Here is a 25,672-nt window from a genome sequence, read left to right on the forward strand (position 1 = left end):
CACACAACCAAATGGTCACACTGACTAAGAAAACAGTGCTGCAAAATGAGCTCAAATAAGCAAAAACTGTTATACTAGAAAATGATTGTGATATTATTAGCATACAAAAATATAAATTTTTAGTAAACAAAATATTAATAATTTATTGAATAACATTTTTTAAATAAATATGCCACACCTTATTTCCTAATTAACGGCAACAATTCAAATACATGTATTTAACGTGAAGTGTAATGAACAGAAAAGGTTCAACGTAGCAGTTTACCGCTTGCACTGCTTCCCGACCGTTACACTGCTTGCTGGGTGCGCCTTCTAAATTTTAAATTATTATCCAACATATTTTGAGTAACAATTAGAACATCGAAAATAAATCGATCTCTAATATAAGAATGGTGTTATTGCATTAAAATTTTTATTTGTTTTTATTATATATTCTTCGAACTTTATAAATCAGTCTAAGTCTAGTCGGAATATCGAAAAGTATTCCAAATATAATACAAAAAAAGTTCCGTTTGAATCTTGAATGAAATTTGTTTCGTTTCTAACATTTTGTAGACTTTGCTTCCCGTTAGCTTCCTCTAATTAAGTTCAACTTCTATCCAAATAACTGCTGAGAAGTGCAACGCAAATATTTTCTAAATCAATTAGACTTAATTATTTATTAAACTGTTTTTCTTTTACTCACAACGCTGTTCGTTGACCGCACGCACACACTTAAGCAACTCCTACCATAAAGATGCAAGTGAGTAGACTCAAGCGTATACCCTGTAAAAGCGGCATGTGTAAAAGAGGTGTAATTAAAGCACAGATTAATTGTTTATTTCAACTGTTGAGCCTAACATTTCCGATTGCTGTCTGCAAATAATTAAATTTGTGATTTAAAATAATTCTGTGACATTGAATTGAAACTGAAAACTAAAAAAAAGAAGCAATTTCCTTGATGAAACGTGATTAAATTCACATGTCCGCTTTTTGTGTGTTCTAACAATCGGATAATAAACACGCTATATATTTAAGTATAGGTTGGATTGAAAGAGCTGTTGAGATAGAGAGATAAAACGATGTAGATACAAATGTATCTTATAGATACACTGTTTTATAGGGTATCTGCTAGTTGATCTGTGTCTACTTTTGCTTTGTGTGCGCAACAAAAGGCCGGAAATTTTCAATTCTGTCGCATGCGTAGCAAATACACAAAAAACAACGACAACAAATCTGAAATCTTGTGTAAAGCGTGTAAAACGACGAAGCTCAAAACCGGCTCAGTCGCTTTTCAACAACAACAAATCGTATAAAAAAATAAATAGTGAGCTTCATTGAGTCAGTTTGTCAAATTCTCATTTAAAGCCGATTTCGTTTTCGCTTTCAATTTTCAGTTTCAGTTTTCAGTTGCATTTCAAACCGTGCTCAGAGCAGTCGACGCCTTTGAACAGAACTCGATCAAAATGTGAGTAACTTTTGCAGTTTAGTTTAGTTTTCATCGAGATTTGTGCTAAGCCAACTTTCTATATGTAAATTCCGTGAGATCTTTATTGATCGGCTGATTGAATCGCATTTCAAATCCAACTCACGATCCCACTCAATTCAATTCAACTTCCTGACTGCGTGGCTCTTTATTGCTAAAAAGTGTGTAAATTGAGCTTCTGCTCAGAGTTCAACTACAAATCATTTTAATCTTTAACTAAACGCACATGTGCTGCATAATAATTGCGATCAGTTTCGTTATTTACCGACTGTTTAATGTAATTGAGTAATTCTCTTTGTTTACAATGGATATTCTAGAGAATTAAACACTCTTTACTTACAGTGAATACTCCCAAAAGAGAATTGAATACGAGAAGAACTTTTGTTTAATTAGTCAACTAATATTTTGTCACTCTGCAAAGCTCAATTTTCTTCTTTAAATTTGTTGAAATTTCTAAAAATCAGTTGACTTTACTGAATGCTAATTTATATTTTACTTACTTATAAAATAACATAATATGCCAACAATTTTGTGCGCATTCATTAAAGTTATGCAAAAAAAATAATTGAATTAAATTTTAAAAAGCAAACTTAATATTTATATTATTTTATAACATATCCAACATATTTCATTATTATTTAAGTAATTACTTATTAAACAAACATAAAAGTATATCAAAAAGCATTCGTAAAAATCATAAGAAAAGAATTCAGTGTAGTTTTTTTGAGCAGACTTTTTCATTTATATTATTAATGTTTTCATAAGTATATCTAATAATTTTCATTATGCAATTAAGTAAATGAATAAGCAAACCTATTTATTTATGTTATTCAATTAATATGCTGGCTTATTAAAATTTGATTGAATTCTATTCTGTTTGTCATTTTGTGTCATAGTTAAAAGTTTTGTGTGCATTTATAACAAATTGCTAGAAATTTAATTCAATGAATAATTGAATAATATATTTAAAAATTGCAGTATTTATTTATGAAATAACATAGCAAATAACAAAAGCAAATCCAACCACAAATTGTTTTTGACTACTTTGAATAAAAGATTCAATTGATCTTTACCATTTCATAGATTCGTTTTGCTTAAACTTTATTAAAAAAGTTGCTAATACTATTCATATTTACTATGCAAATGCACAATAAAGACACACCTTTAATAAGAAGTGTATTTCTATAGCCTTCAAAAAACCAAAAATAAATATATTTTATGACACTATTTGCACATACTTGCAAAATAAAAACAAACATTAGCAATAACAAATTTTGTAGACAGCAAACAGTCAAGAGAACTACAAATCGCACATATTCATAGTATATACCATATATACTATAATATACTATATATACATGACATATCTATAAGCATAGATACTATAGATACACAAATTTAGCTTCGTTTTGTTTTGAATGCAATTTGCACTGAAAGCGTCTGTCTATCTATAAAAAGATGATTGATCACTTGTCAGCGAATAATTGTGCTGACAACGATCTCAGTTTGCATGAGAGATCTATGAGGTAAAGTTTAGAAAGAAAAACGAGTAAGTGTGAGACAATGTTGCGGGATAATTAGAAGAGGGCAGATAATTAATGAGCAGATCAATGAGGCAAAAAAGAAATGAGAAATTTAAAATATTTAATTGAGAAGGAAAATAATTAAGGAGCAGATCAAAAAGGTTAAAATTAGATGAGAGATTTCAAATATTTAATAGGAACTTATAGAAATGTAGCATACACAATTATGCTTCTAAATTAATATAGATATTCAAATTATCCTTTCGAGAAATAAAAAATTCTTTTATGGATTCTAGAAAGAAAGTAATCATTAAATAAATAAGAAATGGAATATCTTTACGACTTGAAATATATAATTAAACGTATATGAAATATTTGTATGTCTTCTATAAAAAAACTATAAAGTAATAGAAAATATTTGTATGCCTTCTATAATATAATTATAAAGTAAGAGATAACATTTTATTGTCTTTTATAAAACAATAAGTATTCTATATCTTTTTCTTTTGAATAATTTTATAATAAACTTAAAGATTTTAATACTTACTTGTGTAATAAAAAAACAAACAAACCTATCTGCAGGTTGATCAAAAAACTTCTCTGCTTTAATTACCATAAAATATCGATTGTTCTTCAATCATACAAAATTTCGTGTTTCTTAAACTTTTTTTAAAAAAAGTTGCTTATATTGTTCATTTTTACTATGCAAATGACTATTATAAAATAATATTAAAAATTTTGAAAATATATATGTTGTTTTGAAATATGTTGAACAGATTTATCTCACACTAATGTAAATCTCAGAGATGCATCTATAATTGAGTATCTTTTTAGCGTCCAACGTTTTATTTTTCAATTACCTACCCAAAATCTGAGACTCGAACTTGACCTTGATCAGTCATTAGCACTTCCCATACTTCCATACTTCCAAATCTTCCCATTGTACTCGAAGCCCAAATCGGCTTTAGGGAAGTACGAAAACATGACTTGCACAGTTATGTTGACTGTATCTGAGCATTTGCTTTCGATATTTGCACAGCGTCAACAGCTGATGAACGCATCTAACAAATAAACAGCAAGTGAATAGAGTACAGTGAAGACACGCTAAGCGAATCAGAACTTTACTCTTGACAACGTCACGGATGCGTCCAATTGAAGAGACAATTCACAATTGCCATCGCTTTAGTATAGCTATAGATATAGATAGTTATAAATATAGATAATTGTATGCCACACGCATACGAAACTGCCAAAGAAATCGGTTAGCTTGATTAGTCAGCGATCTCAGAGCTAGTCTTATATGTAGACGAGTATCTACTTTGAGTGTCGAGTCTTTTCAGTCTCCATTCAGTTGCGAGTCGCTCGAGTTGTGTTTTGTAATCGCGTTGAAGCCAAAAGTGAAGTAAGATACAAAGTAAATTGTAAGCTACACTTTTATAGTGTTTGCTGCTGCGCAATTTGCAGCCAAAGATCGCCAAAAAGTTCAACTAGACTTTAGACTCTCGCGAGATGCGCTGAGTATCTTTGAGATACTTTGCCTGCCGTTCACATTGCAATTTGGTTACACAAAAACAAAAACTGAGTCAAGGCCGATCTTTCGCTTGAACCGGTTTTCTTAATTTTAAGCGGTTTTAAAGTGTTTTTGTTTGTTTTATGTAATTTTGAATTTATTGCAGCTAAAAAATGAGGAACTTTACTGCACTGTTGTTGATTGGCGCCGCGCTGCTGAGCTTGGCTCAGGCAACAGATGTCAAGCCGTGCCCCAAATGTAAGTTGACACTATATAGTACATTAAATAGTATTTAGTATATACTATATAACTGTATTTGGTATATGGTATATGTATGTATGGTATATAGTCACCATATAGTATATTGCATAGTATTTTGTATATACTATATAGTATATTATGTAGTATTTAGTATATAGTATATTGAATAGTATTTAATATATACTATATAACTGTATTTGGTATCTAGTACTATAGTCCACAGTCACAGTATAGTATATTGTATAATATTTATTATATACTATATACCGTATGTGGTATCTGGTATATGTATAGTGAGTGTATAGTCAGTATATAGTATATTGTATAGTATTTAGTTTTTACTATTTAGTAAAGTAGAATATAGTATATAGTATATCAATATACTAACACCTTATTGTGTACTATATATATACTATGTACTAAATATGGTATATTAATATACTAACTCCTTTCATCATTCGATTTTCCAGTATAGCTTAGTATATACTACATTATATGCTACATATGGTACATTAATATACCAACTACTTTCTCGTCTCGCTCTCTCAACTATTGTATAGTATAGTTACTCTCTAATATACTATATACTATATATGGTATATTAATATACTAACTCCTTTCTCCTATCAATCTCTCAGCTTTAGTATAGTGTAGAATATACTACACTACTATATACTACATATGGTATGTCAATATACTAATTCCTTTCTCCTATATTTCTCAGCTTTTGTATAGTATACTATATAATATATAGACGTACTATATACTATACTATGTACTTTTTATGGTTTATTAGTATACTAACTAGCCGACTATATACTATAAATTACACTATATACCATATATGGTACATTAATATACCAACTCCTTTCTCGTCTCGCACTCTCAACTATAGTATAGTATAGTTACTCTCTAATATACTATATACTATATATGGTATATTAATAAACTTACTCCTTTCTCCTAGTTAGTATACTACATAATATATAAATATACTATATACTTTGTACTATATATGGTATATTAATATACTAACTCCATTCTCCTTTCACTCTCCCAGGTACACTATAGTATGCTATTTATTCCTTATATGGTATATTAATATACTAACTCCTTTCACCTCTCGCTTTCCCAGCTATACATAGTATAGTATAGTATAGTATAGTATAGTATAGTATAGTATAGTATAGAATAGTATAGTATAGTATAGTATAGTATAGTATATACTACGGCATATACTATATATGGTATATTAATATACTAACTCATTTCTGGTCTTGCTGTCCCAGCTATAGTATAGTATACTTACTCTCTAATAACACCTTTCTCCTATATCTCTCTTCTATAGTATAGTATACTATATAATATATAGATATATACTATACTATATACTTTTGGTATTTTAATATACTTACTCCCTTTTCCTTTCGCTCTCCCAGCTAAATCACGCGCTCTGACTGCTGAGGAGGTGACCATCTCGAACTGCCCGAAGAACAAGTGCATACTGAAGCGCAACTCGGAGGCGAGCATCACAATGAAGCTGCGACCCGAACGCGACTTTACCGAACTCAACTCGGATATACAGGGTATCATCTTGGACGTTCCTTTGCCCTTCCCTGGCTACTATGGCACGAGTGCTTGTCCGCACATTTACGATGCGGCGGGCGAGAAGAAAGTCGGTTGTCCTCTGAAGGCAGGCGAAACTTATACGTACAAGAATAGCTTTAAGATACTGCCCGTGTATCCGACCGTGAGTCTGGAGATACATTGGGGACTTGGGGATAAGCAGGGCGATGCTGCCTGCTTCCAGATACCCGCCAAAATCAAGGCTTAGAATTCTTTTTGGATTTGCGAGTCGAGTCAAGTTATAAGAATTTTATTAGAGTAACGCTTTTTTAGAGTTTAAGTTAAAGAGTGAAAAAATGTTCAATATTGCGGCATCCAGCCAATGACGCAATATTGTATGTGAATAATGTGTGTTTTTTTTTGTTTTTTGTTTCTTTGTTTTACACAATTGAACATTAAACATTAAATACAATATATGTATATGCATAATTAAAGAATAAGTGAGAAAAGAATAAAGAAAAAATGTATAAGAAACGAAAGCCAAGTGTAACTACTTATTTAAAATTTATTTGGTATACTCGTATATATGGTATATTTTTTGCAGTATGCAAATTTTAATTTTTAGTTGCATCGTTTGCCAAAGCCAAAAAAACAACGTTGCGTATGCGCAACTTTTGTGCTTCTCATTTAATGGGGGCCACAGTGCAGATCACTCGCATGATGGCATAAATATCGTTTAATTGTTCGCGTTTCGTTGTGTGCGTGTATATGGTGTAAGTGTGTGTGTGTATTGATGTGTGTTTGCGTGTCTGTTTAACATTTGCCGGTCAAAGTTCACTTCGCGAGTTCAAAGAAATCGCCAATTGGCAGCTGCTCAAGTTGTCGTTGTTGTTGTTGTTGCTGCTGCTGCTGTTGTTGTTGTTGTTGTTGCTCTGCCTCGGCCATCGCTTGTTGCAACTTGCGCCAACTCTCAGCCGCATCTGCAGCATCGAATTGTCGCTGCAGCTGCCGCAGTTTGTATCGATGCTGACGCAGCAGCTGCGTCCATTTGCCATCGTTCACAACGTCACGCAACGCATTCCCCTCAACTGCTCCCTCGCCCACTGCCACGCCCCGCTCGCTGGGCAGTGACAAGGCCGATGCAGTCAGCGGCAAATCGTTCAGCTTATTATTGTTCACATTGTTGTTATTATTGTTGCTCTCATCATCATTGCTGCTCATCAATTGCTCAGCCAAGTTGTCGGCATAGGGAGGAGCCTAAAGTTTGAAAGTAGAACAAACAAATTGATCAGCAAAGATAACAAATTAAAGAGAAAGTTATGAGGAAGGAATGCTAAAGATATCTAAAAAGAATAAATTCATCATCCAAGATAACTAATTGAAGAAAATTTGATTGATAACCAATCGTAGGGAAATTCATAGTGAAGGAATGTTAAAGATATTTTGAAATTGATCATAGGTATTTTGAGATAATCAAGATGTGGGAAGGAAATGCTAAAGATACTTGAAAGAATTTGTTGATCATCCAAGATAACTAATTGTAGGGAAATTACGGAGAGGGAATTCTGAATATATTTTAATGCATTAAATTGATCAGCAAATTGTAGAGAAAGATAAGCAAGAAGATATTTTGATACAACAAATCAGCAAAGATAACTAAATTCATATTTATGAATGAGAACAAAATGCTGAAGATGTTTTGAAACTCTCAAAAAGAAACTATTAAAAACCATGTGCTAAATTGATTTCCAATATTTTCAAACAAACTTTACGCTGCAAAACTATTTTTAGATGGATTAGGCCTGGATTAGTAATGAAGATGAATTATAAATAAATTACGTTGTGGATAAAAATAAATTCAGTAGACATTCGCAAATTAAATCCATTCTATCTATATCCCTCTAAGAAATTAAAATTTTTGCTGACTAAGAATTTGTTATTTAATAAAAATTCAAAAAAGAAAATAAATATTTTTTTAAAATAATTTATTTAAGTGAAACTTGTTATTTAAATTCAAATTATATTATTATACAAATTTGGGTTGAAACTTAAATTCCTATCCAGAAATCTAAAAAAGGTTAATAAACCTGATTGTCTTAATGCAAGTCACATAAAGACAACTGAGTTATGGGCATTGTGAGTCTTGTTGCTCAACGAGCAACATTTAGTTAACAAATATTAAGCACATTATTGGCCCGGAAATGTGGCATTTAAATGCATTATTAAGATTAGCACAACTGGGCAATAAACGCTTCCTTAAACATTTGCTTAGTCAGCAGCATAAATTATACACACACACGGCGAAAACGGCGCAATTTCATTTAATTTGGTTAAACCATTGATTTAGTTGTACACACAGAAATATTCATTCGAATACGCTCTTGGATAAGATTAGCTTAATCGTAATGATTTATGCTGGGGATCGATGATATTTGTGTAATTGATTACTCACCTGCTTAATTGCAATTGGCGGTCTGTTGCCCGAACGTTTGCCATGTGCTGCAAAAGTGGGGAAATTTGGAAGGTAAAACAATTAAGAAAGGTACAGTCGAGTGTGCTCGACTGTGAGATACCCGCTAACCATTTTTAATGAAATCCAAGCAGTATTATACATAAAGTAGTATTATACTTAAAATATACTACAATATTGTACCTCAAAAAAACTAAAAATATACCAAAGGCTATATTTGGTATATTGATATACTACATTTAAGCAAGTAAGAAAGCTACAGTCGAGTGTGCTCGACTACGAGATACCCGCCTCACATTTTGAGTAAAAGTATAAAAATATCAAAATAATATACCGCAAAAGTACTAAAAATATACCAAAGGCTATATTTGGCATATTCACAAAGTACTAAACTTAAGCAACTGTGAGATACCCGCTGCCCATTGGGAGGAAAAGTATAAATATACCAAAATAATATACCGCAAAAATACTAAAAATATACCAAAGAATATATTTGGTATATTAACATAGTACTACGTTTAAGCAACTCTGAGTTACCCGCTACCCATTGTGAATATAACCGTGTCAGTTATTTTTAAATGTACCCAATTAATATACCGCAAAAATACTAAAAATATTCCAAATGCTATTTTTTGTATATTGATTTAGTACTACGTTTAAGCAACATTGTGCGGAATTAATTTTAAAATATACCATATTAATATACCACAAAATACTAAAAATATACCAAAGGCTATATATGGTATATTGATTAGGTACTACATATATATTATACCATGGTATTTCATTGGTATATTTATATAGTACTACATTGAAAATATACCATAGGCTATATTTGGTATATTTATATACACATACATGTAAAATTTACTATTGTATATTAAAATATACCATTTCTGGCTTCCAAAATACGCTCGTTACTCGATTTATATCTTTTTTGGGGGTGAAAGTGGGCGTGGCAAAATTTTGATACAAAATTGATTAAGTCTCTATCTCATAAAGTCTCTGAGATGGAGTTTTTCACATGAACTGACAGACAGACAGATGGACAGACGGACATGGCGAAATTGTCTCGTATGTTGACGCTGATCAAAATATATATACTTTATGGGATGCGAGATGCCTCCTTCTGCCTGTAGAATGCCCTTTAACTCTATGAGTAGCGGGTATAATTAGCTGCAAAAAAAAAAAAATACAGATAAAGTCAAACTTACCACCCCAGCAAGAATGTCCATATTCCAAGCAGGAGCCTGCAAAATAGATTATATATAATTTAGCATAAATCATCATCAAATTTATGATCGTTAAATAGCTGAGGAATGGGAATTTATGTGGCAAGCAATGAGCCACATGCTGAGCTGCAGCGAAAGGGGCGAAAAAGGGCTTAAAAAGTCAAAGCAGCGGGGCAAATGTCTTGGCTTCAAAAGTTAAAGGTTGCCGCTGTTGGCTGTTGTTATATTGTTATTATTTGCTGTTGCTGTTGCTGTTGTTGCTGTTGTGTCGTCACCTTTGATATATGGCGAACATTACAGAGATTCGTATAGAGGTATAATAATAATGTGTGTTGAAAGCAGCACTCAGCACTCAGAACTCAGCTGCGTGAGGATAAGAGAGAGAGAGAGCAGCTATTATGCAATGTCCTTGATGCAGCATCGCATTGTGCGGCCAGAGAAACTAATCGTCCAAATGGACGTCAACACAAAAGGCTTTTGCATGGCTCACATGTCAGAGCGAGGCGTCAAAAAAGTCACCATAAGAGCAGCTGGGGACATTCGTTGAACGCTTTACGCAACTCTCATCTCCTAAGCAACAAAAAAAAAGCGGAGGAGAGACCAAAGACCAGCAGCTGCTGCACTAGAGACAAACAGAGAGAGAGAGAGAGAGAGACCTTTGCATAAGCCCATAAATAAAAATAAATGTTCTATCACGTTGACTCTATCTATGACTCCTCTTCAACTATTGTTGTTGTTGTTGTTGCTAGCCATATGTGTTGAACGTGTAATCATTTGTCAATTACTTAAACCGTGGATTAATTGCGTTGACTGGCAGCCCAGACCAAACAGAGACGCCCATTCGAACCATCAGCGATAACCGCATTCGATAGAATCAACTGCGGTTCGCTTTGCTGTCATTAAAATGGCGAGCAAAGGAGCCAAAGGACTTTCTCTCGAGAGCCTCTAATTAACATGCTCATCCAGTTTAATGGGCCACAGTCCAGACCCGTGTCGTTGTGTGCTCCATTTGTGTGTTGGCGTTGACCCTCTTCTTCTTCTTTTGTTGTCTTGTGTTGACTTTACTTTTTTTTAATGGCTTGTCAAAGTTGAAACTGTTGCGCCATCGGGCTATAAACCGATTTTTAATTGTCTCTAAAAATATCTCAGCTTGAATCCGACGTTGATTTAACATTTATTTTCTTTTTGGGGAAATCACACTTGAAAGTGATTCAACAACTTTAATATTTTATTTTAACCAATTCGCATTCTCTCATTGTTAACATAAAGAGCATCTGTCTTTAAACTTTTCATGCTTGTGAAACTTAATTTTTAATTAGATGGCTTAATAAAAAAACGCGATTCTAGATAATTAGTGAAGCATGTGCATAATTAATCTACACATTTTAAACTAGCTTCTCACATTAACTTTTAAGAATCTAACAAACAACTATATGAGAAAATTGAGTTAGTTAGTACAAACTTTGAAGCTATAATAATAAGTTAATATTATAATTAATATCAAATTTATTCTCTTGATTTAGCACCCAAGAAAATATTAAAATATAAGCTAATAAACCCAGTTTAAGTATTTTTTTTTTTAAACTGCAATCATTTTTTTAATAATAAATAAAATTATTTAAAATACTATAGAAGAAAGTATATATTGTAGATTAATTATTTAATATTTATGAAGCAAAACAAATATATAAAATAAATATATATTTGCATTGTATTGAACGATGTTCAAAATAATGTTTCTGATATAAAAGATGAAATTATTAAATAATAAATATTTAATAATATAAAAAAAATAAATTAATTAAAAAAATAAAAATAAAATAAATTAAAAATATATTCCTAAACTAAAGAAAAAATAATAAATATTATTAAAAGTGTAATTTAAAAGTTCGCAATGTTTTTTCAATATTAATAACATTATTATAAAAATTTATATAATTTAAATTTAAGGTGTTGTCTAATAAATAATAATAATAATTCCTAAATTGATTTTTTTAATATTAATGAAGCTTAAAAAAAAGAATGAAAGTCAAATGATATTGTGATGTTGCCTAATGTAAAAAGAATATATTTCGGTATTTAAATTTAAATCAATATTTAATTAGTTAACTTGTTTTATCTTTCTATTTATTTAAATTGAAATTTAAACCAATATTTAATTAGTTAACTTATTTTTAAATATGAAATTAGACTTTCTGAACAATTTCTATAAGCCTACTATTCATAGTTAGTTAGTTAGCTAACTTATTTTCTTCTATTTATTTAAATTTAAATTTAAACCAATATTTAATTAGATAACTTTTTTTCTCTTTCGACTTTCATATACTATATTGAGTATTATTCATCCACTCCCTCCCCAGCCCCCCCTCTGTTGCTTATCTGTTCGACAACCTGAACCTAACCCAACCGAGCGATCTATGACTTATCAACAATGCGCTTCAAAGGCAAACGCCGCCAATAATTACAATCTTAACTGGAACAATAGGTTGTGCTCGTTGCCTCCTGCTATCGCCTAATACCATGAGTATCGCTGTTGTTAGTTGCTGGTTGTTGGTTGTCGGCTGTTGGTTGTCGAGGATAAGCATAACCCGAACTAAGCCTCAACCACAAAACCCGCCCACAACACGAGTTGAACAAGCGCAATTGCAGCGGTGTCGATTTGACGCCTGCAGGCGGCACAGCTTGAGTTTTTCACACGTTTTTCCGCTGTGTCACCAAATGCTCTTATTGTTGTTGTTTTAGTTGTTGCTGTTGGCAAAGTCCCTTTAGTTGTTGTTGTTGCTTGGCACGCAGTTTGGATTAATTTACGACTGCAATTAAAATCATTGGGGCATTTGCAAGCATTTTCGTCTGACAATCGAGCCAGGTGACAACACGTAACGTAACCAAATTAGGCGGGCGCGAAGGCGGACGTGGGCGTGGCACAACTTATTAGGTGGGCGAGACCAAAGAGCAACAGGAAAATGTGCATAAAATAGATAATGCGCATTACAATTTGTAATAACAATACATATTATTAAGGTAGTTGGCCAGTTTATGGCCTACATTGATACGGCAAACGGGATACGGATACGTGGCCGATATCGCGGGGAATTCTAAGCAGGAATTTCAATGACGCATACAAAAATTCGCAATTTACACAAAATATTGCAGCATACTTTTAGGCAGCGTATGGAAATATTCCCCAAGCGGGAAGACTTGGGGATCGCTGCTTATAACTTAATATCTGTGAGTTTATACAAATTGTTCAGAAACAAAAAATATATTTTTTAAATTTTAAAATATATATGTTGTAAATTTAATATTTTAGATTGAAAACAACAAAATACAATTAATAAGAATATCTTGTCATTCTATAATATTTTATGCAGCATACTTTTAGGGCGTGGGCAGAAATAGTTTGCATATAAGAAAATTTTTCGATCGCTGATTATAACTATGAATTGTAAGTTTATAGAAATTGTTCAGAAAGTCTAATTTCATATTTAAAATAAAAAATAACTTACTTGCCATATTATTTTTCCATGTTGTATTAAAAATACAAATAAAAAGTTTATGCAGTCATTGTGTAAAATTTAATGTTGCATACTTTTCGGCTGACTAATAAATTTGCCTTGGCTCTCAGTTTAACTTCCATTCAAATTTTTAAATTATATAATATTTAGAGTAATTAACTTGTCAACAAGGTTTTTATATTTTCCTAGAAGGAAGTCACAATTCTTAAAAAATGAACTCACTGTGACTCACGCATTGAATACTGAATGAATCGAATAAAAAACGCAGCGCAAAGCAAAGCTTGCTTAATTAAATTAGCGAATTGAATCTCAAGTTTCATTCATTGAATTTTTCACACCATGTTTAATTTAGAAATTAATACAATTTTTCTACAAATTACCTGTCACTAGAGTGAAGAGCACCAGAAATACCAAAATAGTCCAGTTGAATTTGTTGTACCACATTTTGAACAAGATCTTTTCGACTTTACTACTTTCGACGGCGATGCACACACACAAAACTTTTGACACAATTTTCGACTATCCCAATTGAATCTGATAGGTTTTCTTTTTAAACGGAGTTTGCAACTTTCTCTAATGCACTTGCCGAAGTAAGAAAAGTTTCGTGTGTTGTGTTTTGTTCGTTGGTATCAACTACTGCGTATGGGTTAGAAACACTTTTCGAATTGCCAACAAAGTGCGGTAGACTAGCGGCTTTTATAGCTAGACACCAGAGGCAGCAGTGTGTTACCGTTACCGTTTGAACTAGAGATAACGACAACCAATGCGAACGCAAACGAAGAACGATACGAGGACGCCAACGCACGAAGCAAGAGCCGCCAATGAGAGTTGCGAATGTGGCAGCAACAGGCTGACGTATGAAAATGGGAGGCAGAGAGTGGGTGGAGAGAATGTTGGAATGTTATCAGCAATTGCTAACAACTTGTTGCAACTGCCACACATGCTGCATGCCGCATGTTGCAAGTCAACAAAAACACCTCTTCAATTCATGCTTTCAAACGCAAAAGGGAACAATTGTTTATTATTCGTGTACTTAATAACTAAATGTTTATAATTGTATTGAATATTGTAATATTGGAATTGTCGCCGTTTCGTGTTTAGCTACCAAATACAACATTTCATCAATCATTTAGTTTCGAACGCAGCTGTCTTTTTAACCTCTTTTGTGTGTAGTTGTGGAGATGCATTTAGATTCTTTTCTCTTGTGTCTAGCTGTGTTTAGTGTATGGCGGCCTCAAACTCGAATATCGCTTGACAAACTTTTACTCTAGCTTTGCCAGAATATCTCCCTCGCGGAACAAGACGTATTCACGCTTGTCATCCATGTCCACCTTGGTGCCTCCGTATTTGGGCAGGAGAACGCGATCTCCCTCCTTCACGGCCACTGGGAGATGACCAGCTCCGGCTGGATTGCGAGCACCGGGTCCCACGGCAACAACCACGCCCTCCATCTCCTTGGGAACGGACTCCTCTGGAAGAAGAATGCCACCCGCTGTGGTTGTCTTCACCTCAGCGCGCATGATCAGAATGCGATCCAGCATCGGAATAACTTTCTTAATAACGCTTGACATGGCTGCACAATAAAGTTTATAAAGGACAGTAAAAATAATAAACAATAAAACAAAACAAATGTAGAAAATTAAATATAAACAAACTTTAAATTTGCAAAAAATTTAAAAAAAAAATTCTTTGTAAAAATCGAAAAGTATAGAATAGAAAGTTAAATTTAGAAAAGCAAAAAAAATTTGGTTGCTCTATTGAATAATACAAAAAAAATTAAAATAAAAATTTAAAAGGCAAAATAAAAAATGTGACTTTAATATTGGACCTAAATGAAATAATTGTATTTTAAATATTAAGCAACAAACAACAAAAAACTAAAAGAAATCATCAAAAAAATTAAAAAATCGAAAACAACGAGGCAAAACTATCTTAGAAAATTTAATATAAAAAAAAATTAAATGCAAAATATGTAAAATTGACAAAAATTTACAGAATAAATGTTTAAAAATCTGGCAAAATTTTTTAAATAAAAAGAAAAAAATAATAAAATAAAGTATAGAATGGAATTTCCATTCAACTTAGAATAGCTAAGACTTTTGCTTAATTGAATATTATTGCACAGTATTTGTTTGACATTGATTTTTCTATTATCTCTTTCTTCCTTTTCGAATACACAAATTTGCAATTGAAAAGTACAAGTTTAATAAAATAAATAAAAAAAATGAACAAGGAGGAAAATAATCCGTATGGAAACTTCGTGTAAAATTGATCACAAAAAAGCTTGGAAGTTAAATAAAGTAATATTTTCTAAATAAATCAAAAATATTGTAAAAATCGACACAAATCTACATATTAAACAATTTAAAATCGTTCAATTTTTCAAATATAAAATTTGTATAAATCGACAACAATTTAAGTATTGAAAAAACTAAAACAATTCTTATTTTATGATCACTTTTAAAGCACTTAAAAAAAAAACATAAAAAAAAACTCAGAAAAGTAGATTCCTCACTTTTTGCTTACTTTAAAAAAATCTTTCACTCACCAAATTATTTTTGATTTTCTTATTTTTAGTTTTTTTTTTAATTTTAGGACCTTTCAGCTCTAACACCCAAAGCAGAATGAGCGTAAAAGCTTCTGTTGTTTAGTAAATTACAAATTTGCTGGCCTACTTGATTTACAACATTTTGATTTACTTTTTTATTCATATTTCATCAACTCCAAAGTCAACTGTGATTTGGGTTCACTCTAAAGTTGTCATGCCAAACAAAGTGTTTACATTCTTGTGGCAATTGCGTTTAAAGCAGCTTATTAAAAATGAATTTGTGTAAGTGGGAGTTTGTGTGTGTGTGTGTATGTGTGTGTGTGTTTGTGAGAGTGGGTGTGTGTGTGTGTGTGTAGCTTTGAGCGTGTTAGAAATAAGTTACTTGGCATTTACGCTTCTGTTCTGCTGAAATTCCCACGCTGCAAACGTCAGCGCCACCTGTTGGCACTACCGCGTACTAACTACTGTATGCGTGTGTCTGCGGTTTCATATAAGCATGTGTGCGTGTGTGTGTGTGTTTCCTGTTTGGCTTCTTGCAGGCAGAGTTAATTCCCTCGCAATTTTTTCGCCCGCATTTTTTTTTTGCTTGCCATTTTTGTTGTTTATTTATTCTGTTATTGCTGCTGCTGCTTTGCTGGTTGTTTCTTTTGCTGTGTTGCTATTTCCCGACTCGCTCGTAAATCAAAATATTTCACACTTTCTACGTCATTTTGCGGGCGGCTTCTCTGTCAGTGGGTGTGTCTGTATGACAGTCTCTCACTCTCTCAGAGTGTGTGCTTGTGTGTGTTAGTGGATCATTTCATTTTGCTTCTTTTTTGTGTATTATTCCATTGGCTTTTTGGTTTTTGTCCGTTGTACATTGTACGTGACGTACATGGAAACTTTTTATATACCCTAAGCGTAGCGTATATAATTACGATACCCTGTAAAAGTAAAGGTCACAACTACTGTCTACAACTTAACTTTACTTACCATCAAGGCTGAGCATTTTGTAGCTGCTAAAGCCTTTTTCTCTCTTTACTAGCTTTGAAAAAAGTTTCTTCTTTTTCTCTCTCTTTTTTCTATCATTTTCCAAAAACAAACTCTTATCACATCAATAGCAGACGTAATACATTTATGATTGAATTCGACGAATCAACAGAAACGTGCTCAAACACAGCAAAGCAATCACAGCGTTTGTTTCTCAATTCACACTAAAACGTTGCATACTTTCAGGGGCAAGTATAACCAGTTGTCATATTACGTATACGCACTGAGTGTTGGCAACTTGATAATGTTTCGCAATAAAATACAAATTTGAAACTCCATTTTATTATAATTAGTTAGTTTTTTACCATGAAATATAAAAATATACATAATATAAATATTTAAATTCCTTTCTCCAGGGTATTTTGTAGCCTCTAATTCGCTTTAAACGCTGCCACATCTGCTTGGTACCAGTTTTTTGGACTTTATGGTGTTTATGGCATGCTGCGCTTTGGATTCCACATATCAAAATGACGCATTTTGTGTTGAATTTATGAGCACAGCGAGGAAGTACGCAAACACTCACACGCAGACGTAGCAAACGCTGTGAAAAAGGGATGCAGTAGCTGAGGGTGTGAACCCAATCACACTTGCAAAACAAAACAACAACAAATAAAAAGGGTAAGCGTGTGGACTTTGTCTTGGGCAATCAGTCCATTTGTTTGATTGCATTTTCATACCAAATGCACTGCTTGGCACACATTACTCATACGTCGCGTTGGCAGTCCTTGGGCGATGATCAGGCACAATGATTAGACGTCTGGGGAGCAGCAGAAGGAGGCGTGAACCGTGTGCATCATTATCATATTATTTATGCATGCAGTTGGCACTCACAGTTCCACAAATGCAAATCGATAAAAAAGATTGTTTTTGTTTATGCGCATTTCTTTGAATTCAAATCCGAATTTGCACTTTAATTGCGCTGACATCTTAAAGAGCCAAAAATAGTCAACTTGCCTTTGAAGCCTTAGCAATGCAATAACCAAATTACATTCTCTATTTATACAAGAATTTTATTTTGTTGTTCTTTTATTTGTTTACAAACATTTGACTTTACAGCAGACAGAAGCACTTTAAGCGACCCGCTCCAACTTTTTCTTAGCCAGAGTCAGTTTTAGCTTTCCGCTCAATTTCCAACATCAATCAATCAATCATTTCTCTACTTTGTTTGTCGAACAAACTTGAAAGCTAAACTTGGTTAAAGCTATTTTAAAACTACAATAATTATTATTGTTACAGTTTGTTCAAAGTGTTATACTTATGTTATTTTAAAAGAGAGCATAAAATGAAATCACAGTTCTGATTAACACATGTTTCAATTATCGAGTGGCTACTGTAAATGGAAACTGTGCGAAAATAATTCAAAGTGGAACCTGTCAATTATTTAGATAAATATAATTATCTAGATAGCTTTAATTGAATGCCTTCAGTAATTAATTATATTAGTTAAAAAATATTTCATATTTTAATTTAAGAAATACACCGTAAAATAATTATACTGAGATGCGATAGACTAGCTCAAAAGAATTCAATACGGAACGGAGGGAAAATTATGAATATTAAATGCTTGATAATTGCAGTGCCTCAAATAAGTATAAATAATAATATATGTAAACGCTTTGGTAGCAGCAAACAACAAAACAAATAATAACAACAAAAGTCAACAACAAGAACTAAGTGGAAAACAATGCGGCTAATGTGTGTTATAAACAAATGATAAATTAAAATAAATTAACACTAGGAAGCAGAAAACTGCACAAATACGATTCATAAATATCGATACGACGAGAGTTGCTCGCAAAATATAAATCAACTGCAATTAGTTTGCAATTGTTCAAATTACGAAACTAGTTGTGACTTGGCTTGAAGCAGCCGTTCGTTGAGAGCCGTCTACAAAAAGAGAGAGAATGAGTGAGTGAATGGAATATTACTCATACGCCGGGTGTCTGGCACTTACCTGCATGATCGTCGGCTTCGACTCGCTGGATTCACGTTGCGTATGCGTGGATGAATTAAGCGTAGCTGTGCGACGCAAGCGTCGCGATTCAAGTTGTCGCGAGTTCAGCGAGCCCTTCGAATACTTTTTGCCCAGCAGCACAGCCTAGAAATAAAAGAGAGAGAATGGGAATGAAAGTGAAATAAACAGAGAAAAGTTCTAACTCACCTTGAAGGCCTCGCGAAACTTGTTGCTCATCAGGTTGTAGAGCAGCGGATTGATGCAGGTGGAGAGATAGTAGAGCACACCAGAGACATATGTCATCACCGTGTAGAGGAATTCATGCTGATCATGCAGCTGGGCGCCACGGGCGGGCGCATAAATGGCAATCAGTCGCTGGGCGTGGAAGGGGGCCCAGCACAAAAAGAAGCAGATGACAACGGCAACTGTCAAATACACACAGAAAACACAAAACAATTGCAAATACTCTCATGAACTCAATGCGATGTCTGTCTGTCTGTCTTTTATTTCGGCACACACGCGCCTCATATATAAATGATACGACGAGGCGATAAATTGGCCAGTGAATGGCTGATTAAACGTGTCTGCTGCGGCCACTTGCTGTGCCCGCAGATAAATGCGGACACTTTGGGACACAGCCGGGTGGCCATTTGGCACATTTATGCATAATTTGTAAGCCTTTTTGTACCCGCTACCCAATAGGGTAGAAGGGTATTATAGCTTTGTGCAGTATTTATGATTCATGAAAATTTGGATGCGATCCGACTAAAGTTGGCGGAGTTATTCAAGAAATTCTTCTGGTGTTATTTTCTTTGTATGACAATCCAGTATATTTTGCACTCTACATCAATATACCAAACATATCCATTATTATAATTTTAGTATTGTTGCGGTATAATAATTTGGTATATTTTGTAAGCTCTGGTATGTTTTGAATGTAGTACTATATCCATATGGCAAAAATATTCTTTGGTATATTTTTAGTATTTGGGGTATAATAATTTGGTATATTTTGCACGCTTTGTTATGTTTTCAATGTAGTACGTTATCAATATACCAAATATCTTCTTTGGTATATTTGTAGTATTTTTGCAATATACTAATTCGGTATATTTTATACCCTATGGTATATTTTAAATGAAGTACTATATCCAAATACCAAATATAGCTTTCGGTATATTTTTGGTATTGTATGGTATATTAATTTAGTATAATTGTTGTATTTTGTGGTATATTTTATACGTTATGGTATATTTTGAATAAAGTACTATATCCAAATACCAAATACATCTTTCGGTATACTTTTAGTATTTTTGTGATATATCAATTTAGTATAATTTTGGTATGTTGTGGTATATTTTATACGTTATGGTATATTTTGAATAAAGTACGATATCCAAATACCAAATATAGTTTTCGGTATATTTTTAGTATTTTTATGGTATATTAATTTAGTACAATTGTGGTATTTTGTGGTATTTTTATACGCTATGGTATATTTTAAGTGAAGTACTATGTCAAAATACCAAATATAGCCTTCGGTATATTTTTAGTATTTTTTGGTAATTTAGTATTATTTTGGTATTTTGTAGTATATTAAATTGGTATATTTTAAGAAGTATGTCATACTGAATTTCTGTATGTTTTAAGTATTTTTGTGGTATATACTGGTATATATTGGTATATTTTAACAAATATACCACACTGTATTGCTTTTACTCAAAATAGCTAGCGGGTATCCCATAGTCGAGCACATTTGACTGTTGCTTGGTTTGATAACTCACCCAGCATCCTCAGCACTCGACGCGTGCCATAATGATTGAGGCGTCCACGCACCGAGCTCAACTGCGGCCCAGTTCCCGAGTAACGATAGAGTATGGTATCACTTTGCACCGCTTTAAGTGGCTGGGGACGTCGCTGAGTGCCAACTGCGCCTCCGCCGCCAATGACATTCGAGCGATAGAGATGCAAACCGATGAACAGATACAGCACCAAGATAATTGACATCGGAGCAAAGAAGAAGATGAAGGTGGACAGCTGAAAGGAGTGTTGGATGATCACACGCACCACGACACACTTGTCCACACCCGCGTAATTGTTGATGCCAAATTGTGCAGCCTGAGGAATGGCCGTGAGCACGGCCAGCAGCCAGATGAGCACAATGATGCGAATGGCGCGACTTAGTTTGCTCATTGCCTGACCGAGAAACGGATGACAGATGGCCATGTAACGCTCCACGGTGAAGGCGGTGATGGTGAGCACTGTGGCATTCGCTGAGGTCTCGGCGAGAAGTCCACGGCCGATGCAAAAGTATTCCCCAAAGACATACGGATACTTGGACCAGATGAAGTACATCTCTTGGGGCACACCGGAGAGTAGGAGCATGAAATCAGAGATGGCCAGCGAGAAGAGATAATAATTGGTTGCTGTGTGCATGGAGCGATTCTTTTTGATGACAATGCAGGTGCTGATGTTGCCGACGACGCCGGTGAAGAAGATCAGGCAATAGACAACGGTCACGGGTATCACAATGCCAAGCGAATCACGTTGGGGGCCAAGCAGCTGGGCGATGGCAGCGTCGCTGAGATTGCTCGCAGATGGCGTCGTCGGAGGAGGAGGCGGAGGCGGCATGTTGACTGTCTGTTTGGAATTTCTCGTTTAGCGCTTTGTTTATATTTTTTCAAAATTTCCACTTGCTAGAATTCCGATATTGGATTTTGATTTGCCGTTTAAAACGTTGGGCAATGTCTCCACTGCCTCCTCTATGCTAATTATTATAATTTGATGTCACGACCGACGAAAAATAAAACAGCAGCGATAGCGATAGCAGTGGCGCATTCCCAGAGACCGTTTCGCGTCTCTCCACACGCAACATATATCTCCAACCGTACCGTACACGGAGTAGAACCCCGCTCCAGACAGACTAACGAACTAACTGTCTGCTGTGTGGTTTCACTTGATTACGAGTATAACCGCAAAAACTCAACACGTATTCAACATGTTCAAGATGGAAAGTTGAAAAGTTCAGGTAACCGCGAGTGTGTGTTTTTTTGTCCCGTGTTTATATATATGTAGGTTATAAATCTTATATCCGTACCGCAATCCGAACCGTACGCCAGCTCGCTCTGAACCTGTCTGATAAGCAGCGCGCGACAATTCCATTCAGATTTCTATCTCTGCTGCTGTTGCTGTCGCTGCTGCTGCCTCAGCTGGCGTCGCTGCTGGTTGACATGTGCATGCTCATAAGTATTTCGCTCTCAGCTTGATTTTGTTAGTGACATTTTCATTTTTTCTGTTTTTGTTGCTTTGGCAGCCCCCCAGCCAAGAAAAACAACGGCAAGTAGCGAACGACGAACAGAAACCCCAAAAAAATTGAGGAAAATTAAACGGCGAAATAAGTTTTGGCGAATGCGTTTTCACATTTCCACATTTCCACTTCCTCTCTCGTGACAGTTTTGTGGCTGATGAGTGACATTTTCCCTTGCCCCCGTCATATATTCATTCATTTATTTTATTTCGTTTAGCGCCACACACACACACACACACACACACACACACACACACACACACACACACACACACACACACACTAACTAACTAGCTCCTCAGTGTCTTTTCCAACTACCTTCTCCTCTTCTCAATTGCTGTTGTCAAAGTGCGTGCGTTGCCTTCGAAATAGTCAAACACACACATGAACACACACCCACACACTCACACCCATTTGGTGTGTGTTCTTCCCCGTTTGAAAAGCTTTGAACTAACTTTGGCAAAGTGCTTGCACGCGTGCTTTTTTATAAAGCTCTGTTTAACTAAGTGCAACCGGGCCTCTTTTTTTCATCTTAGTTGCTTAGTTGCCTTCTCAGATTTATAAAACGCAACTTGAAATATCTTGAATGCTCTACAGCTCTCAGGTAGCTAAGGCGACACTTATATTTGTGTGGACACACACTTCGTTCATGCGATGAAATACGTGCTGACATTGTAAGTGAATTGCACTCTAAGCATTTCAAATGCCTTTACAGTACTTAGCTTAAGAAAGCGGTTGCAATCGTGTGCAGTCAGTTTATGGAATGAAATTAACGATAATGAGAACTAAGTGAATTAATTAACTTGATTTAAGGCAACCAGATACCTACGTAAATTATTACTAAGCTTGGTTGATAAAGCAGTGCATGATAAGTAATAGAGTTATAACACTAAGATTCCATTTGAGTTGTGTGTTTATAGTGCTAAAGAATTCATGGATCATGTTAAATAGCATATAAAATATCTAGCTTATCCTTTTCGTATTGCTTTTTGATTCATAAAGTTTCAAAATTCGACAGGTTTAGAGATCTATGAATGTTAAACACAATGATATATAGTATTTGTATTTGTATTTATATTCTAATACTCAATTCAAAAAAAAAATACTATTGAAATAATTCTTAAGCTGATCAATTTTACTAGTATCTCAATCGAAGAAAGCTTATGCTAAGAAATCAAATACTACTAATCGGTATGAGAATTGTGTTTCCCATTGTAAAGAAATTATGGATCTTATTAAATGTCATGTAACATAATTCATAAAGTTATCAAATTCTACAGATCTTACTAAAAGCTAATGATTAAAGATCTACCAATGCTTAACCGTTCAAATATTTATATTGTAGTGAATAAATAACTATATTTAATTCAAATTCTCGATTACTAATATAAAATACTATTCAATAAATAAAAAGCTAATCAATTTACTAAATTGAAACAAATTTTTAGTGATGAAATATAATATATTATTAAATTTATCTTTCATTCTCCAACTGCAAATGCTACTATTCCATTTGCTTTTATAATGTCAAAGCATATACAGATCTGATATGAAAATACTATCGAATAGTTAAAAAGCTGAACAACTCTTCCACTCTGTAAATTTGAAAAAATTGATGCTATGAAATATCCAATTAAGTCAATTCCTTCTCAACCGCTTTTAAATAAAATACAGATTTTTTGTGCGACATAAATTTTATTATATTGTATACTATATTATATTAGTTGTATATCATATTAGTTGGTAAAACCATTTGTAGGATTAAGGACAACTTAGAACAGATAAAATCATCTTTTTTAACACATGTAAAAACATATTGCAAAGACTACAATTTGAATATATACGTGTATACATTATTTTTTATATATAACTTGGTAAAATTAAGTAAATATATATCATTAAAACACTGGACACGTATTCAACCAGCTATCCCCGGTGACTGAAACCGGAACTTATCATTTTATGGATTCATTCTTACCAAAGTTGAAAATATTTCCATTTAATTTTGGTAAAGATCAATAATATAATATTAGAGAAATCTCCAACGCTCTACAGTATTAATTAGATACGCTATTACAATACTTATTAATGAATATCTGTGTGTGCCTTATATGTAAATACTTTGTTGTAATGAGATTATGCAATATAAAAATAAAGAAAATGAGATTCTTATCCTACCAGCCTCCTTCGGAAATCAAATTTGATTCGATTTATAAACCTCTTTCTGTAGATTAAGTTAGATTAATGATTATATTGATTAAACAGGCGTGATTTCCCAATCCGACGCACATTTTATATTGGCATACTTTTTGGCGCAGTTTCAGAGTGTTTGTGGAATTGAGAATCGACCTTTTATATGTAAATATTATAGCCAAAACTTGGGCAATTACAATACGGAAATGTGTAATATGGCATTGTATATAACTATTTCTAGATTGATATCTGTTTCTTCTCAGCTTTCATCGACAGATCTTGAGTAAACTCGTATAGACATTGAACACTCAATTAGTTTAGCAATGGCCGGCAATATAGTGATGATATCTGTTATATATCTGAGTATGTATATATGTTATATAATCGTATATTGTATGTGTAAATACTTGTAAGTGTTTCAGAGTAGCTATCAAATGTCTATTTTAAAACGTTTCAAACTCACAAAGTCTTAGTCAAGCTCGTTAAGTTGTCTAGTGTTTTCTTTTTTTCTATTTCAGATTCTACGTTAATCACATTAAAAGAGATTATCAATTGTAAATCTATTCGATATTAAGTAAATACTCGTAATGCATAGCTGCTTGGTGTTTTTGTTAAGGAATCTCTGAATAGGTTGCTTGAAATATGTTTAGTTCCATTTTGAATTAGGAGGTAATTGAAGTACATTTCATTTTTTTTTTAGCTTGTATTTTGTATTATTGTTTAAGTTGAAAACCTTAAGTCGACTTAACATAGTTACAAATTATAGTTACATTAGGTCTAAAAATAATTCTATGATTTTTCACCTCGTTATAACAAGAGTTTCTCTCACATTTTGAACTTTTATAGCAATAAATAAAACATAGTTAACACAAATAATACGCTAGATGTATGGCTACGCTTCGTTAAATTATAAATAGATTCAATCATATTGCACTGCTCCTGCTCCTTCTTTTGATCCTGCACCTGATCTGGCATCCGTTCGATAACTTTTCCTTCTTTCTTTATGTTCCTTAGGTATCTTCTTTCTCTGTCCAATATCTTTCCCATTTTTCCAAATGCTTCTTAGGCTTCTTCTTCATCCCTCCAATAACTTTTCCTT

The 25,672-nt window shown here is 33.5% G+C and overlaps 4 protein-coding genes across 5 annotated transcripts; 1 reads left to right on the plus strand and 3 right to left on the minus strand.

Annotated features, from left to right (window-relative positions):
• Positions 1-1,350: 1,350 nt before the first annotated feature.
• Positions 1,351-6,846, plus strand: LOC117573650 (ecdysteroid-regulated 16 kDa protein). 2 transcript variants are annotated; one of them, XM_034256971.2, is made up of 3 exons: positions 1,351-1,447; positions 4,665-4,756; positions 6,199-6,844. In XM_034256971.2, the coding sequence occupies exons 2-3, from the start codon at positions 4,672-4,674 to the stop codon at positions 6,591-6,593; spliced, it is 480 nt and encodes a 159-aa protein (XP_034112862.1). In that variant the 5' UTR covers positions 1,351-1,447; positions 4,665-4,671; the 3' UTR covers positions 6,594-6,844. The 2 variants fall into 2 exon arrangements, with proteins under 2 accessions (XP_034112862.1, XP_034112863.1); XM_034256972.2 differs by lacking the exon at positions 1,351-1,447 and adding an exon at positions 4,293-4,390 and having other exon boundaries at positions 6,199-6,846.
• On the minus strand, positions 6,615-14,151 carry LOC117573651 (neuropeptide CCHamide-1). The gene is made up of 4 exons (XM_034256974.2): positions 13,923-14,151; positions 10,010-10,045; positions 8,778-8,824; positions 6,615-7,582 (listed from the first exon to the last, which is right to left on the minus strand). The coding sequence occupies exons 1-4, from the start codon at positions 13,984-13,986 to the stop codon at positions 7,160-7,162; spliced, it is 570 nt and encodes a 189-aa protein (XP_034112865.1). The 5' UTR covers positions 13,987-14,151; the 3' UTR covers positions 6,615-7,159.
• A 376-nt stretch (positions 14,152-14,527) lies between these two features.
• LOC117574311 (10 kDa heat shock protein, mitochondrial) lies at positions 14,528-16,228 on the minus strand. The gene is made up of 2 exons (XM_034258120.2): positions 16,091-16,228; positions 14,528-15,115 (listed from the first exon to the last, which is right to left on the minus strand). Exon 2 carries the CDS (start codon positions 15,111-15,113, stop codon positions 14,805-14,807), a length of 309 nt encoding a protein of 102 aa, XP_034114011.1. The 5' UTR covers positions 15,114-15,115; positions 16,091-16,228; the 3' UTR covers positions 14,528-14,804.
• A 2,533-nt stretch (positions 16,229-18,761) lies between these two features.
• LOC117575675 (pyrokinin-1 receptor) lies at positions 18,762-22,093 on the minus strand. The gene is made up of 4 exons (XM_034259963.2): positions 20,858-22,093; positions 19,281-19,498; positions 19,074-19,217; positions 18,762-19,006 (listed from the first exon to the last, which is right to left on the minus strand). The coding sequence occupies exons 1-4, from the start codon at positions 21,702-21,704 to the stop codon at positions 18,956-18,958; spliced, it is 1,260 nt and encodes a 419-aa protein (XP_034115854.1). The 5' UTR covers positions 21,705-22,093; the 3' UTR covers positions 18,762-18,955.
• Between the last annotated feature and the right edge of the window lie 3,579 nt (positions 22,094-25,672).

This window comes from Drosophila albomicans, chromosome 2R (genome assembly GCF_009650485.2).
Source record: "Drosophila albomicans strain 15112-1751.03 chromosome 2R, ASM965048v2, whole genome shotgun sequence".
Taxonomy (NCBI): Eukaryota; Metazoa; Arthropoda; class Insecta; order Diptera; family Drosophilidae; genus Drosophila; species Drosophila albomicans.

What these genes read in the sequence shown, in the direction of transcription:
- LOC117573650 (XM_034256971.2), top strand. Translation starts at nt 4,672, where the DNA reads ATGAGGAACTTTACTGCACTGTTGTTGATTGGCGCCGCGCTGCTGAGC. An exon ending in TGTCAAGCCGTGCCCCAAAT is followed by an intron (nt 4,757 to 6,198) that starts GTAAGTTGACAC and finishes TCGCTCTCCCAG; the next exon opens with CTAAATCACGCGCTCTGACT.
- LOC117573651 (XM_034256974.2), bottom strand. Translation starts at nt 13,986, where the DNA reads ATGTGGTACAACAAATTCAACTGGACTATTTTGGTATTTCTGGTGCTC. An exon ending in GCTCTTCACTCTAGTGACAG is followed by an intron (nt 10,046 to 13,922) that starts GTAATTTGTAGA and finishes TCTATTTTGCAG; the next exon opens with GCTCCTGCTTGGAATATGGA. An exon ending in TGGACATTCTTGCTGGGGTG is followed by an intron (nt 8,825 to 10,009) that starts GTAAGTTTGACT and finishes CCACTTTTGCAG; the next exon opens with CACATGGCAAACGTTCGGGC.
- LOC117574311 (XM_034258120.2), bottom strand. Translation starts at nt 15,113, where the DNA reads ATGTCAAGCGTTATTAAGAAAGTTATTCCGATGCTGGATCGCATTCTG.
- LOC117575675 (XM_034259963.2), bottom strand. Translation starts at nt 21,704, where the DNA reads ATGCCGCCTCCGCCTCCTCCTCCGACGACGCCATCTGCGAGCAATCTC. An exon ending in TCGAGTGCTGAGGATGCTGG is followed by an intron (nt 19,499 to 20,857) that starts GTGAGTTATCAA and finishes TGTATTTGACAG; the next exon opens with TTGCCGTTGTCATCTGCTTC. An exon ending in CGAAGCCGACGATCATGCAG is followed by an intron (nt 19,007 to 19,073) that starts GTAAGTGCCAGA and finishes CTCTTTTTGTAG; the next exon opens with ACGGCTCTCAACGAACGGCT.